Source organism: Rhinolophus sinicus, chromosome 6, assembly GCF_057876585.1.
Source record: "Rhinolophus sinicus isolate RSI-liver-muscle chromosome 6, RSI-T2T, whole genome shotgun sequence".
Lineage (NCBI taxonomy): Eukaryota > Metazoa > Chordata > Mammalia > Chiroptera > Rhinolophidae > Rhinolophus > Rhinolophus sinicus.
In genome coordinates this window covers 61856434-61874148 of record NC_142506.1, presented here as the reverse complement: position 1 = coordinate 61874148, position 17715 = coordinate 61856434, and the positions used below count along the sequence as shown (strand labels likewise).

Sequence of the window (17715 nt, the reverse complement as noted above, 5' to 3'; positions counted from 1 at the left end):
AGATAAAGCATTTGACAAAATTCTATTATAAAAACAGTAAACAAACTAGGAATAGAAGAAAACTACTTCAGTATAATAGAAGGCATATGTGAAAATCCACAGCTAACATTATATTCAACAGGGAAAGCTTTTCTTCTAAGATCAAGAAGACAACCAAGATGCTAACTTTCGCCCCTTCTATTCAGTATAATATTGGGAGTTAGAGCCAGAGCAATTAGGCAAGAAAAACAAAAAACAAAAAACCAAAAAAAAAACATATCCAGATTGAAAAGAAGTAAAATTATCTTTATCACAATATAATCTCATATGTAAGTATAAAACCCTAAAGATCTCTCTCTCGCTCTCTCTCTCTCTCTCTCTCACACACACACACACACACACACACACAAAACAAACAAGAAAAACAAAAAACTTTAATAAATTTAGCAAAGTTTCAGGATACAAAATCCACACACAAATTCAGTTAGTTTCTATAGGAAATTAAAAAGACAGTTCCATTTACAATAGTATAAAAATAAACTTAAGAATTAACTGAACCAAGGAGGTGAAAAAATTGTACACTGAAAACTAAAATGTTGCTGAAAGAAATTAAGGACACAAAGAAATAGGGTGACCTGTCTTCAGGGAGTAGATGACTTATAAATGTTAAGCTGTCGATGTTAACCAAAATGATCTACAGATTCAATGCAATCCCTATCAAAATCCCAACAATGCTTTTTGCAGAAATAGAAAAATCCAGTCAAAAATTCAAGTGGAATCTTAAGGGACCCCAAATAGCCCAAATGATTTTAGGGGGAAAAAAAAAAGTTGGAGGTCTCATACTTTTTAATTTCAAACTTACTACAAAGCTACAGAATTCAAAACAGAGCAATACTAGTACAAAGACAGACATATAGACCAATGTAATAGAAGACAGAGCCCAGAAATAAAACTTCACATATATAATCAAATAATTTTCTACAAGGATGCCAAGACCATTCAATGGGAAAGGGACTTCTTTTCAACAAGTAGTGTTGAGAAAATGGGATATCCAAATGAATAAAGCCAAATCCTTACCTTATAGTATATAAAAACTACACTCAAAATAAATCCCAGACCTAAATATAGAAGCCAAAATGATAAAATTCTTAGAAGAAAACATATTCTACCAATATACAAGAAAAAACATATTGCTACACATATGAAGGCATCACATTATTATGTAACATAATATCCTCTACGGCAGGGGTGTCCGAACTGTGGCCCGTGGGCCAACTGCGGCCCGCAATCCATTTTTAATTGGCCTGCAGCAAATTCCAAAAACATATTTAGTTTACTTAAATAAACCAGGTAAGGCAATACGTGCTTCACCTCGAGTGAGTGGCCCGGCGTTTGTGTATTTTACCGCATATGGCCCTTGGTGAAAAACGTTGAAAAAAGTTTGAACACCCCTGGTCTACAGGCTCAATCTAATTATCTCATCATGAAAATGCCAATCTTGACGACCTGGCTGACTCAGCCATGTTCCTATGTCTCACTTTTCATGTTTGTTAAATGGAAATAGAATTCTAAGGCATACTCTTTTGTGTAAAATTTATTGTAAACAATATCCAGTGAAATCAACCTATTTTGAATGCTTAGTTCCTTCCATGAATTTTAACACAGGACTACCATCAGGATACAAAAGAATTTCATTGCCCCCAAAACTCCTTCATGCTGTCCCTTTATGGTCACATTCTCCCCCTACCCATTGCCCTCGGCAATCACTGATCTGTTCTCCATCACTACTGCTTGTCTTTTCATGTATGTCAGATCAGTGGAATTTCACAGTGCATCACTTGATGAGATTGGTTTCTTTCCCTCAGCATCATGTCTTCTAGGTAAGTCTCAATTGTTTGTTCCTTTGATTGCTGGGTGATATTCCTTTGTGTACGTGTTTGACAGGTTGTCCATTTATCCACTGAGGGACACTTGAGCTGTTTCTGTTTTTTGGCAATTATAAATAGAGCTGCTATCAACATTTGTGTACAGGATTTTGTGTAGATAAAATACCCAGGAATGGGCCACGGCATGCTCAGTTTTCTCTCAAGTATGACTCCCTAGAATGCAGGGGACAGTGGGCTTAGTTGATAGTCTTTGCAAAGATCCTATCACGTAACATCTATAAGTAGAAGGGAACTTAGTAAATTTTTCATGATGATTCTACTAGAGGCCAATGAAGGAGAAATGAGTTTACTGTGAACTGTCAAATTACTGTATCTGTTACATTCCTCTGGGTAAAGGGATTCTCCTCTTTGGTCTGAAATGCAGTTGCCACATTTCTTAAATCTTTATAGCTAGAGAACACAGTGCCCCTGTGGACAACTTTTTCTTTTACACAATGTGTCACACGGTGTAGGGGCAGTGTCAATCAATTAAGCATCACCACAATAGTGAGCTCAGAGAAAATAGGGCACACGGCTATATTGGGAAAAAACACTAATTTTTTTAAAAGTCACTTTTGAGTATAACAAATATTAATTGGTTTATACAATTTAGCCCTATTTCCCTGAGTCCCTCAGAATAGTATTCAGTTACTGATAGAAAAGGCTTCATAAAAAGAGATATGGATTGTATCAATGAGAAGTAAAACTGATTTTTCCCCCTCAAAAAAGGGCTATTAGATATAAGATACAAGGATCAGTCACCTTCTCATTAACCTTTCAAAATGAATCTATTTCAAGACAGGCTTGAAAATGTTTTCTGTCTAAAAGCTACCATGCAGTCTCAACTGTTAATTGTTATTCTTATCAAAGAATGACCTGAATTAACATTGAGCTTGAGGTCATTAGCATATTTATAAAAAAGGGGGAGGGTGATGAGCATTTTCTTCTGATGTTGTTATTGGGTGCTATGGAAGAAAGCTGTGACAAAAAAATAAAGCAAATATTATTAACTAATATCTCAGATGTATCTACAAACATCAAAATGCCTATATACAGGTCTCCACCTGGAATTGGCAGACTACTGATTCACGTTTAACTACATTTCAATACAAGATGATTTGGGGTCAGTGTGCTTCCTTTCTTGATGTAAGCAGTGTTAAACTAGTTAACAAGAGCCTTGTCTGAGGAGAGAAGTCAAGATATAATCTCTTCATTTAGGTACACTAGATTAATGATTGGAGCAAAACGCTTTCTTTGATTATCGCATGAGACTACATTTTTTTTTTCCCTTGATACAATGGTAGGCATTCTAATACTGTGAAAAATGAACTACTTACAAGGAATCTGAATATGGGCCATGCTCAACAGTTTGGGAAATATCCAAAAGCTTGAAGTCTGCATGAGCACGTGCCAATGTAAGAACAGGATGGTTTTCAAAACTTTTTTTTTTTTGTTTTAAATACTTATACAAAAGTTCTGTGTAACACCAATAAATAACCTTTGGGCTTCCCTGGCTTATTTCATTTTTTAGGATAAAACGTTAAATCTTATTTGGGAATAGAACAAAATAGATGGTTTTCTTAGTTCAAAATCTGACGCTTAGTTAAGACTGGGAAACGTGACAGGCAATAATCCTAAGTGTTAACAGCCGTGATAGAAGCAACCAAGTGTTTTCGACAATTTTAACTATTTAAATTTAAGGACAGACTATATTTAAATTTAAGGATAGACTATGTTTTCCAGAGTTTGAAGAGTTAATTGTAAACCATAACTTATCAAAAATTTTCATGTGATTTAGAAATGAAAACACTATTACTTAGTTTTAAGCTAAACTTAGAGAAAAGCCCAGTATGGTCTTTTGGTCTGAATAATTAAAAGAATGAGACGGTAGCAAATTTCCATCTCATCTACGTAATTACAACTTTCAGGTTTTTAAAATTTTTAATTTATATTTTTTTGCAGGGGAGGTAAGATACAAAATATAGTTGAAAACTCCTACAGTGTAATTTATTTTGAAAGACTAAACCATTTGACAGTGTTTGATTAGTTTCTAACACTATGATCTGTAGTATACAGAAACTAACATGTTTCTACAAAATCCTATTTCCATCACCATTGTGTTTTCTTACTTGGAAAATGTCGTTGATTAAACTGTTTAATTATGAAAGTATTTCTGTGTGAGAAGCAGAAATAACAGTACTGATATAAAGACAGATTTTTCTATCAACTTTAAGGGATAATTATGAAGAATAGAAGATATGTGCCTCAAATAAATTTATATAGTATTTCAGTTATAGTTATTATAGTATTCACCTTCCCTTTTTTTGGTCCAGCACTTTGCCAAGGAATAATGGGTGAGACAATTTCTCTGTTCACATACCTTGGGTGCATCTATTTATACCAAACAAAAGGAACACTGAACAACACCTGAATTAACTACATGTTTGGCATACGTTTTATGTTAAACTAGGTATCTCAAACCATGCAGCTTTGCGCTGGCATCCAAACCCTTAGCTTTCGTTTCTTTCTCTCATATCCATTCTCTGTGCTTTTGAAGAAGACATAGGCATTGAAATTAGGTGGGAGGAAAAAACAATCTGTATTCCCAATGGCTTTCTCAGGATAAAAAGTCACTAACAGTAGCAGTAATAAGATTTTTAGAAGTCTAGAATAGTAAAGAAAAATATGTTAACACATATTAACATATTTTGGTTATATGAGAGTAAGTAGAGTCGTCAAAAGAGCATGGACTTTGGAGACACACTGAGGTTTGCATTTTAGTTCTTCCACTATCCATCTGGTGCTCACGTTGGTATGTTACCAATCCTCCTTGAACCTCTTTCCTTATTTGGAAACTTACGATAAAATACTAACCTCCTACAGTTGTGAAAAATAATAGAAACTATCACGTTAAGCCCTTAATACAGAGTGTGCCATAAACTTGGTTTATACATGACAATGGTTATTATTTTTATGCTCAATTCTATGCACCGGACGTTGTTCTGTATAGTTGACATTTGGAAATTCCGGTCGGCTGATAAACAGAAGGAAAGGAAAAGGTGAAGAGGAAAAGATCCATGTCTGTACTCTTTCCTGTATCCCTTCTCCCCCTGTCCCACTTGAGCAGTTAGAGCACATGACAGTGGGCAATCTCAGATAAGTGGGATTCCCTGCTTGAGGCCATCCAGGAGCAATGCAAGCATCGTTCAGAATAGACATGGAGGAGGGAAATGGGGAAAAGCTTCTGGAGCAGAACACCGAGAAATTCACAGAGCTGACAGTAAAGGGGGAAAAAATGAAGTCACAAAATAAAGAGAGGTATCCAGCTATCCAGATCTGGATAAAATAAAATACAGTCACAAAATAAAGGGAGTTATCTAGTTATCCAGCTCTGCAAATATTTCCTTATGGAGTAGATATACTGGAGCCCCTTGTATTCTCTCTATAATTTGAACTTAGCCTTGCTTATATTTCAGCAGGGCTGAAAGGAGAAATGCTATTTAAAGCCGGTCATTGCCTCTGCTGGGTGTTCAATTTTTGTTGGGAAGGTGCTTGAAATAGTTCTCTGACATGAGTTTGCTTTTGCTGGTTCCCAAGATTACCGAGTACACGTGGAAAGGACCTTTACCTGGCAGAATTCTAATGTAATACCCAGAGCAGCACTGGTAACCTGGCAACGCCTCTCGTATTTGGCCTCCACAACAAACTCCAGTCGAATTCAAAACATACGGGATATACTTCTCCTCACAACACTGATGTCCAGGCTGGGGGTTGTAGAGAACTCCATTACAACAAACCTGAAAGTTGGGAATCAGGTTTAAAGAAAGATTAGTGTAATTGAGGGTATTATACCACCGTACCGCATGCCATAATAAGTGTTTTCTAATAAGGCTTTGACATGAGGCCAAATGCAGCATATTTCTGATAAAAAAATTCGAACGTTTAAAAAATACATTTTCTAAGCATCACTCAAATTCTATAAATGCTATTTGATACAATGCAACTTTTTAGCTTTCAACCACATTTTGTGCTCTAGTATAATATTCTATAAATATGAACTCCCTTTTGAATGCCAATGCTTCCGATGTAAAGATGATTTAGAATTATAAACGAACAATTCCCTCGTGTTTCTACTTTAATGGTTGTTTAATTTGAAGGCAGCACATTTATGGAAACCTGTCTTTGATTTTTCAAAAATTAAATCGCATTTTTCTTATAATTTATATAATCACTTATTTACAAACCCAATCTTCAGACATGGCAATCTTAACAGAGTCCAACATATATATATATATACACACACACACACACACACACACACACACACAATATAAAAAATGTATATTATATATATTATATATATATATAATATATATATTATATTATATATATGGACAGATACAATAACACACGAGTATACATACATATACAGAGGTTGCCAAAAAAATAAAATGTATACACAATTTAAGAAAGGAAAAAACTGTATTAAAATTGTAATACTCAATTATACTGATAACAAAAGATGAATACAAGTCATGTGTCTACATTTTTTTGGCATGCCCGGTATATACATATATAAAATAATATATAATCTCACCACATTAAAATAAGGAAATTTATATGGAAATTAATTTTGAAAAGCCCTTTGAACAACGTGTGTTTTCTCCAGGAGCTGTGGAAGAAATCATGTGCTTGAACAATCAAATAATTATTTGCATGCTCACTTCAGGTCTGAGAGACTGACACTCTGTATATAGAACAAGTGAAACACAGAGCAGTTGCTGTAACGTGGCCTCAGAACCTGTACCCCCATGTTACATTAATTAGATAGATGCTTCCTGTGGCAGGCAAACTCAACCACTATTTAAGGGGGGTTTCTCTGTCTCCTTTTTGCTCATTGCTGCTTCCATCCTGCACCACCGTTTTGAATCAAGCTCAAGACAATAACAGGAGAATGTGGAATCTCTAAGTCTTCGAAAGGGCCACTAGCTTAGTACTTCATCCATTTTTCACTAGTTACCACGGAGCAAAGAAACGGAGCTCTTCAATTCAAAGTCTAACCCAGTGGTTCCTTAGGTAGCCCTGTTAAACCAACTATAATGCATTTCTTGTGGTGTTTAATTATCAACGAGGAATCAAAATTAGTCCAATCCCAAGGATAAATCGGGTGACGCCTCCCTTTAATGTCATATTCCATGTGAAAAGTAATGTTTGAAATTAAGCTCTACTGTAAAGAATTAAGCAAAAAACCTTCCCTAGGTGTTTATTTGGGATTTAGGAATGCTGGTCATATTTGCTTCCATGGTAAAAACAACCTTTCTCTTGTTTTATAACAGTGACCTAAACCTAGCCCTTTGTTGTATGGCCGTAAAGCATTTATTATTATCCTATTCACATAGCGTGTTTTTCTAGATAGTTTAGTGCACCCAGCCTTTTCCTTCAGTAAGCTTCTCTAGCAGTTATCTTCCTTTGGACTTTGCATTTGAATACTTATTTAGTGATGAGCCATTAGGACTGGTTCACTTCCATCCTTTCATTGTCAATGCCATTCTCAGGCCCCTTCAGTTACATGAAATGTGTGCCTTTCTTCGAACCCATTCTGGTTTAGACATTTTCAGGCAATTATCTCTCCTGGAAGGTCTCCCCATAAATAATTTCTTAATCTGCTAATTCACTCTCCAGCTTAATTGTTTCAGAAAACACAGTGGACAGTGTAATACCTTGAGCTAGTAAGTGTGTAGCTAATATTCAACTAGGCTGCCAGGACCTTGCTCTATTGTTTCCAAAAGTAATTCTGTGATCTAGTGATTCTCCAAGTGTGGTCCCTGGGCCAGAGGCAGATGCATCACCCAGGAACCTGTTAGAAATGCACGTTCTTACACCCACTGCAGACTTACTGAATCAAAGCCTCAGGGGTTGGACCTGCAGTCGGTTTTACCAAGCTGTCCGGGTCTGGTGCCCACTGATGTGAGAACCATGGCTGTAATCACAGGAAACTCATCTAAGGATTTCAGGCCCTCCTGCTGTTTACAGCCCCAGAGGTTCTTAGACGCCCTACGTCTCATTTGTACCGTTCTCCAGCCTCTCTCCCAGGAAATACATCTTCATATTTGACCCCAGACAGAAATTTACAAACAATATTTTTTTCTTTTGAGATTTTCATTGACTTCATTTATTCTCTTTCACTGACAATACCATAATCCTTTAAATAAAAATAAGACATTATTTAACGCATCAAAATTTTCTTTGTTTCTCCTAGAGAATGTTTTTAACGAGCAAATTTATTCCCGCATTTTTCTTCTCAGAAATCCTAAATTTAATTTTGTTTTATGAAAGTATGTTCATTAGACACTGATTATTTAATAACTTAAAATGACCTAAAACTTAGGCATAATGACAATTCTGGAGCTTACGTGTCGGAAAAAAAGGTAGTTCATAACGGCTAGTTTCGTAAGATTTCTTAGATGATAACTACAACTCAGCCAGTGTCAGCCATAATAATTTGTGTTTTGACCCATATTACTGCAATAACTCACTTTCTCCATCATGATGTCTTTTTGCAGGGACTCTTTTGAATTTGGTAGTAGCTTTAATCATTAAATGTGTGATGTTGTTGATAAATAGGAACATTATTTCATTACATAAAATTCTACCTTCAAACCAAGAATTTTCTGCATCGTTTGTCAATAAAAGCCATTTACAAACTCCTCTATCTGGCTGTGTTATTGATCTGATTCATAAACTGCAACTAATATGAACATTAATCTGCAAATGGCCATAATTTTAAAATATTTCTGACAAACCATGAAAGGTCCTGTTCACAGTGACTCATCAGTGTCATGTAAGCAAACATCCACTTGTAGCTGCATGGATTTGCCGGGAAGAAAAATTCAAGTCACTCAATCAAATACAAATTCAGGAAGTTCCTTATCATTTCAATAAACGAATATGATGAAAAATGAGACGGCTAAAATGCTCCTGAGGATGATAGAATTTTTACAAGCATCCTTTCTTTTCCATGCGGTCTTCTTGATAGACTAGTGGGAATATTGATCATGATAAATCATGGTTTAAGAAGCAAATTATTGCACCTGGAGTGTTTAGAGAGAAAAGAATATTTCACTGACTAGTTTAAAAAGATTTACCTTGGCTTTAGGGGAATAGCACCTGTGTCCACAGATAATTTCAGGTTTTTGACACGTCACTGCCTTGCAGTGCTCACCACTGTGGTCCTTCACCAGCTTTTGGGTTGCAGGGCATGGATACCATGTTTTACGCAAGAGATCATATCCGAGAATGATGCCATTTGGTCTCCCTGGAGACATCCAATCAATTTGAAGGGATCTGTAACAGATAAATTAACATGTCTGAAAAAAACAACAACATTTAACATTGCTGCCTATCAACGTCATGTACTTTTTTTTTTAAGATCAGACATTTTATTTTTAAGTATTTTTTTAAATTAAAGTTTATTGTGGTGACAATGGTTAGTAAAGTTACATAGGCTTCAAGTGTACAATTCTGTAATACATGATCTATATATCACACTGTGTGCTCACCACCCAGAGTCAGTTCTTCCATCACCATATATTTGATCCTGTTTACCCTCATCAACCTCATGTACTTTTGAATTAATCTTCCTGATTGGTCAAGAGGTCTATTTCTACTAAGAACTCCCTAATTAAAAATCTGCAGCAGAAAAATATACATACTCAGACACGCTGCCACCATATAGCATGTTTGAGAATCAATCAACACTCTTCAAACTTTAAGGAGAGTAAGCAGCATGACATGAGCCCAGTGGTCCCACGCTTTAAATGTAGAGAATAAAGAATAAACCATTAATATATTATTTGTCACTAACCAGGAAAATCAACAGAAAATTTTGGTTTAAGTAAAAATCAGACACAAGTAATATACCTTGGTAAGTAGGGTGGGAATTAGAAAATGTGGCAGACCCAATCCCTACTTGTCATCACCTTCCCCTTCCCTTCTTCCCATAACTAGGACTAGTGATGAGACACAGAGCTACTCAAAGAGATGCGACTAGAAGAGTGCCGGGGGATTCTTATATGGCTCCTACGAAATTTTGGGGTTCTTGACACAGCTGTCGCCTTTCCCTTTCTCTTTCTTTCTGCTAAAAATGATGTCTGGAAATTCAGCAATCATCTTGCAGCCATTTGATAAAGACGGTAAGAATCACAAAGACGCCCTCATGGCATTTGGTGCAGCTGAACAATAATCTCTCTGGAACTGTCTACTTAAGCCTCCATTGTTGGGTGTTTTGTTACTCGTAGCCAAAACGAATGTCCAAATTCATAAAAAAAATATTTTTATCAGTTGATAAACTTATCATTTGATAACATTTATCAATGAATCTATTTATAAATAAAATGTGTCAATTTTATCGACTGACAAAAACAGTCAAATATGTTTATGATCAGAAATATAGGAAACGGAAATTCCCATCACAAATCTTGTTTTACATTCTCACATTCTTGAAGATATTCTATTTTTAAAAATTAAGCCACAAGCTTGTTCTAGATATTAGCATATTTTTAAGAGAGGTTGATATACAATAAAGGCATAACATCTGACCAAAACTTTGCTACATTTTCAATGATATATTAATGTTTCATTTGCTGTAGCGAATGAGATCATAACATAAAGCTGTTCACAGAGGAGTTAACCTTGATTACAATGATTTACTCTCAGGTTAATGTTACAGAACTTTAATTTTGTATGTAGGTCTACTTGCCAGAATGATACATCCTAGGGGACACACCAGTACTACCTTTAGTATTTTTTTAATAAGTTTTATAAACAGAAAGTAGTTAAAATTTATGATAAAGCTCCAGAGATTTGGACATGACATATTCTTGCAATTTAGCATGGTAAGGAAAGCCTATTATTTGCAAAACACTAGGTAAATATAATTATTTTTGTTCTTACTATTTTCAAAGACAGAGGGTAGAACTCTGACATCAAAATTAATTCTATTTGTATAATTCTAGAATCTCCCACCATAACAAGTAACCAATCACAAACAGTTAAGGGTCCCTTTACTTATAAAACATTCCAGTAGGAATTTTGGAGGACAGCAAGTACCTGTGAGTTTAGTCCCTCTACTTCAAAGAGCTGAGAATAAAAATTTCTCAATAACTTAAATCGACTGCTCTTCTGTCATTGTGTAAAATAATATTTTTGTCATACCTTTCATCTTAAGGAGAAATATGTCTTTACGGACCAAATTACTGGACCCTATCAGAATTCCAAGTGACAACACATATTAGGAATTCAATTAAGTCCAAACATTTACATTAAAAAAGAAGCAGTCAAGATAAACCTTGACATTTTAATAGACTGCTTTTAAATAAAAGAAAATTATTATTTCATTTTCTTGGGGGTACAAACATAACACATTCGCTAATAAGACTCTGTAGATAGGAAATGTCACCTACGAGAGAATAGTTTCACAGGTGACTTGTAGAGCCGCCGCTGTTATTCTAAGGCCTTTATCCAACTCTCAAAATTAATTTCACATTTTGCAGATACCTCTTTTGTATTCACCGCATAATCAACCACAAAAGAGACTATATTTAAGTGACATTCAAGGGTCTGACTTATCCACAAAAGCTGGTAAATTAGTAAAGTCTAGAAAACAGGTGTAGAATGCCATGTCATTGTAATTTGTCTTTCTTGCACAGCGTAACTGAATTGAGACCACCTATACCGTTAGTGGTAACACTAATAGTTTTGCTTGAGGATCTGAGTCACACACAGGAATGTGAATGAATGACCAAAGGAAAACAGTGGGCTGAACACATCTACATCTCTCATTAGAGCCAACGAGAGTAACATTGACAAATCTTCTGGTTGACAATATGAAATGAAAGACATCTCTGAGAACTCTGCACTTTTATTAGGTCGGTGCAAAAGTAATGGCGTTTTTTGCAATTATTTTTAACTTTTTTAAACTGCCATTACTTTTGCACCGACCTAATATTAACTGGATTAATGGTTTTGTTGCTTCAATGTGTAAGAGTAAAAATGGATCCATCCAAGAGAGTATGTGTAAGACAGTAAGTGACAGGCCACAAGGAAAGCCTTTTTCTCCCCTTGATTTCACTGAATGTAAGACAGCAACATAAACTTAAATGATGACAGTGTGAATTAGGGTGGTGGTGGTGGTGGAAACAGAGAAGCGGAACACACATGAGAAGACGCTGCAAAATAAAATATACAAAATGTACATTTAGTTAAGTCAGGAGATTAAAAGAATCAAAGACGCACGTGTGTGTTAATATGCAGGGTGGTGGTGTATTTGCAGAAATGGATATTGGAGAAGACGAGTTGGATGAGAATTAACTTCTAAGGCTTAAAGTTATAAAAACAATGGGTGGATATCACAACAGAGCATCAACAGGCAATTGGGTGTAAGGGGCTAGAGTTTGGGGAGAAAACAGAGCCAGACGTCTTTGAGACACCATTATGGCTAAAACGGTGAGAACGTGTGGACTATCTGAGCAGGAGAGAGTATGTCTGCTGAAGACACCCACAGTAAATGAGCAGATTTGGGATGGAACCGATAAAAGAAACCAAAGTGTGTTCAGAGGACCAGGGATAAAGTGGCAGTTGAAGGCCAAGGTGAATTAGGGGGAGAATTGGATTTTGCTGAGAGGAGTGCAAAGGCTACCTCAGTGATTGAGCTTCTTCTGTGGGAGCGACTAAAGGTGGAGGAATTAGGAATTTGGAAAGAGAAGGACATGAGGAAGTGGAAGTAGTGCTGGAAGGCTTAAGAATAAACTCAATACTTTTGTAAAGTCTCCTAATCAAACAATAAGTTTGACAAGCAGAACTCACTGGCCATCAAAACGATAATATTTCCTGAAAGCCATTAACAACTACTGATTGGATCTGTACAACAGCACTCAACATCCTCCAAATGATCCCTTTCAAGCATTTTTCCCACATCCTTTGAAGAGTTGAACAGAAAATTTCAGTCCAAATTAAAGCCATTTCCAGCTGTCCATACTGGTGACAGAGAGAGTTTAGAATAGAGTAAAGAAGAGGTAATCTTACATTTTACATCTACAGCCTAACATTTTCATTATTAAAAAAGTGAAATAAAACATGACATATACATATATATATATATATATATATATATATATATATATGTGTGTGTGTGTGTGTGTGTGTGTGTGAGTGTGTGTGTGTGTGTGTGTGTGTGTGTGTGTGTGTGTGTGTGTATATATATATATATATATATATATATATATATATATATATATATATATATATATAAACTGTAAAATTATTACTTCAGTATCCAGGCTGCCAGTCTCTGAAAAAAATCAAAGAGGGAAAATTAAGTATAGAGAAGAGTCCTTGCTGTCAGATGTCACAAAATATGGAGGTTTCCAAGTTTTGCCTCAAATTTGGAGAGGGAAAATAAGGAAGATTCTTTTTCCACAAGCCATGACCTCTTGTGCCATATTCAACCCCAAGCTAAGTACTTGGAAAATCGAGGGGGATTTATAAATGATACGGGTTTAACCTTCATTTACACATGCACACAGCCTGTGCTGCTATCATAAAGGCCTCTGAAAAGTTGGTGTGTAAAAATATAATTTATATCATTCAGTAGCTTGAGGCAAAATTTTAAACAATTATTTGTGAATGCTGCAAAGAATTACACCTCACCGTTCTCATCAATAATACAGCCCCAAACGATGTGTAACCGAAACAAACCACCCCAGGTTCTAATAAAAGGCCGGCAGAAACTTGCCTTCTCGCTGCTTCCCCTCGAGCCTCATACCTGCAAAGCAGGCTTTCTGGAATACTAGCAGTAATGGAATAGAACCTCTCCCCCCACCCTTTCCCCCCCCCTCAGCTTATGCATTTATGGAGAATAAATAAGTAAACTCCACAGGCAGCCCAGTCAAGCAGTCAGCTGCAGGGTTTGTCATATTTCAATCAAAGCCAGGGCCAGTCAGCCATCTTCACCCAGAGCAGTCTCTACATTCTCAAGGACCAGAATTAATGAATTAGCTATTGATTAAATTCCACTCCAACAAATCCACCAAGCCAAACAAATGAACTACCCAGGGCACATGTAGGCCATGGCCAGACATGTCCAGGCTATCGATCGGTAGTTAGTATTCTTTTGGGATATGAGGCAGCTGATGATAATATGACAAGTATGGAAAACGCAATGTAGAAACAGAGTTTGTTTTTGGAGAAGCAGGTTGTTAACACTAGAAGGATTCATCTGATCTTTATTTGGAGCCATGTCACCTTTGGTTTACATATAACAGAAAAAAACATGCGTAAGTGTTTGTACTGAAACTAAAACCAAAGACAGAAATGTGTACGCCACCCATACAATTATACAGACCAATCGGCTATCTCTGTATGTTATTAAAAATATGTGAAGGGATTAAGAAGTACAGATTGGCAGTTACAAAATAGTCCCGGGGATGTAAAGTACAGCAGAGGGAATGGAGTCAATAATATTGCAACAACTATGTATAGTGCCAGGTGGGTACTAGACTTATAGGCGAGATCACTGCATAAATTATATAAATGTCTAACCACTGTGCTGTACACCTGAAAGTAACAGAAAGTAATACTGAATGTCAACTGTAGCTGAAAAAGTAATTAAAAATATATATGAAAGTTACATCTTACCGACAACTGCGTTTTACCAACAATAAGCAACGAATCTAAGAAATATATTTCTCATTAGAAACAAATTATTTTAAATGCTATTGCAATAAATCCAGTTTACTGACATTTCTCTGGAAGAATTTCACATTTGATTTTGTATGTTACTAATATAAAAGAGATTTTTTTAAAAAAACCGAAATAGAAACATAACTAACAAGTCCATATTGCCAGAAGTATAATGAGATTATACAAACAATAACATGCACACAGGAGGCTAACTGCTTTGGTGTTGGTGTAATTTTGATTAATGGCTTGGCAGCCAATCCCCACTCATTAGAATCTTGCCTTTGGAAAATGTCGCTCTGCAAGGATGGATCATTTGAAGAAAGGAAAGATTTTGCATGCCAGTATTTGGGTCGTGAACAATTTCTATCAAGTTTTTGCTGGATCTCTGACCAATAAAGAATGAGAGAGAGAGAGAGAGAGAGAGAGAGAGAGAGAGAGAGAGAGAGAGATTACTTTTTTTCTTGACATCTTTGCTTTTATTATTGCACGGTCAGAAACTTTGCTTTAGATTTTCTTCTAAAGTTTTCATTTGGTTTCACACATTTAATTTCCATGAGGTTTTCCCCTCACCCTCCACTTTATGGTTTCAAAGTAAATTTGTTTGATAAAAAGATAATTTCTTTTTATCTCTTTGAGGTAGTTATAAATTTTTTTTCCTACTCTGCATTGTCTCTGTCATTGAATTCTCTTCTTTGATATTTTGGTCCTTTCAGTCTTTCAGAGTGATGCACCTGAGAAGCTGACAAGAAGCTTTAGATATGAGTGAGCCTTGCTGACCGCTGTACTTCCCCACTGAGTGACCAGGGGGCAAGCTGTCTTTTCTGTTAGGGGATGCCCATCCGCATATTTCCAGAGGTATTTTATTTGGGACCATTCAAGCTTTTCCAGAGAAGAATGTCCATTTCCCTCCACTTTCCTGCCTCGGGGCATTTATGACTTTTTTTTTTTTTTTCTCCAGAACAGAGCTGGGGAAAAGCTGAGGCTTCCATCATTCCAATTATCCACTTCCACTTTATCACAATTTTTTCCTTTGCCTCTCACCCCAGCTTTCCACTGTGCCTAGAAGCCCTCATTTCTACGTACCTCTGTGCAATTTTTCCAGAGAATAAACTTCTGATCTCCTGGTGGTGGACTATGCCACAAGCAGAAAGAGAAATAGACACCTGGATGCATAATGCAAGAGGTAGGGGACTTTGAATTCTGTGAGTTTATGTGTCAACTGGACTGTACCACAAGGCACCCAGACATTTGGGTAAACCCTATATCTGGGTGCATCTGCAAGCTTGTTTCTGATGGGATTAGCATTTGACTCCTTGGACTAGGTAAAGCAGATGTCTCTCCCCAAGGGGAACACCCAGTCAGTGAGGGTCTGAATAGAAAGAGAGGCAGAGGAGGGGAATTCCCTCTACCTGCCTGTGACTTGGGCTAAGACGTCAGTCTCCAGGCCTGGACGGCGATTTGTACCCCTGGCTCCTCTGAGTCTCAAACCTCTGGACTTGGACTGGGTCCAAGCTTTCCTGAGTCTCTACTTTTGGTTCTGTTTCTCTGGAGAACCCTGATTCATTACAGGGTTCCAAACCACCTTTTTTTTTTTTTTTCCCCCAGACTTTCTGCTAATCCCATGATTTCAGCTTTCAACCTTACCCCATCTTCCCCGTTCTTCACAATCCTTGAAGCTTGTACGAGCTCAGATGCTGAGGTTCTCTGCAGGGCAAATTAGCTTGTTTTATGCCATTATCTCCCTCTGCCAATCGACACTTTGGGTGTACGTTTCTAAACTGTACAGTCATTTGGGTCTCTCTGCCAAATACTGCTTCCAAAATTGTGTTGAAATCTCTCTTCTGTTACACGCGCTGTCATTTTCCTTGCCTGTTGTTTAATACCCTTTTAATGTTTTGGCCATCAATTTAATATATTTGGGGATAAGCCACAACTACAAAATAGTTTCCCTCTGCTATCATCTGCAAGAGTCTTCTTAAAGGGAAAAAAATACCCTCGAGACAGAGACACACATGGGCATTTGTACAACTTCTAACAAAGCTTACATTTTATTTTTAGCTACACAATCTAAGCTATATTCCCGTATGCCATTCACCAGGGTTTGAGTCCTGGAGATGCTAACAGACAAGAAATGTGACATCATCGACCCACTGAACTACAAGTCTTCCTTGAGTTCTTTTAAGACTGAACTCATATGTTACACCTTCCATGAGGTCGTCACTGATAATCGTGGGTAGGGTTTAATATTTTTCTCTTTACGCATTTCTTGCATATTATAAACTTCTATTGCAAGGTTCTCCCCATCTGCTTAGCTCAGTGTCTCCCAGAGTGGACTGGAACTGTGAAAATTTAGAACCACATCTTACATGTCTTCGTACTGCTTCTGCCTCTTACATTATTAGACCCACAAATATGTTTGCTGAAGGGTGAGTAAAGGTCTCCGGTGCCCCTTTAAACTCACCATTTTCCTCCTGCATACTAGGCAATCCTCTGGATACCATAGGTGGGGGAAATCTGCTGAGGGGATTACCATTTAATTAATATCCCTCAAATTAGACAGATATCTATCACGAGTTTGATAGAAGATATGCTCAAGAAGACAAAATAAGATTTCTGCCCTGAATAGCTAAGAATAATTGTTTTTTTCCAATTATTTTAATCACTTGTTCCCCAAATCAGAGCATGTATTTTTTAACTAAACAACAACAACAACAAACACTAGAAATTTTAATATGTCATAAAGGAATCCTTCAGAATTGAAATATTTTATAACAATTTGAGTCAGTGTGTGTGTGTGTGTGTGTGTGTGTGTGTGTGTGTGTGTGAAGTGTGAAATGTGATTGATTCTGCTGGGGCAAAATACGACGTAAAAGTACTCATATTTCTTTCTCTAGCCTCAACTTGATATAGAAGGATGAACAATTGTCACAGTTTGGCTTGGGAAATAATGTTACATCTCTTATTACTGTTATTGTTAATTTTGAATTGAAAATAGACTCACTTTTAAATTATGGCCGCATCTTAGCAACAAAAGAAAATAGAAAATTAAAGGGATTTTGTCAAGTATCTGATA

General features: G+C 36.5%; 1 protein-coding gene across 1 annotated transcript in view; it reads right to left on the bottom strand.

The window, feature by feature from the left end:
* USH2A (usherin) overlaps window positions 1-17715 on the bottom strand; it is a 580537-nt gene that overhangs the window by 155286 nt on the left and 407536 nt on the right. Inside the window, exons 48-49 of the mRNA XM_088799150.1 lie at window positions 9050-9248; window positions 5533-5701 (exon numbers count right to left, since the gene is read on the bottom strand). Coding sequence (XP_088655276.1) covers window positions 5533-5701; window positions 9050-9248 — 368 coding nt within the window. The remainder of the gene's footprint in view (window positions 1-5532; window positions 5702-9049; window positions 9249-17715) is intronic.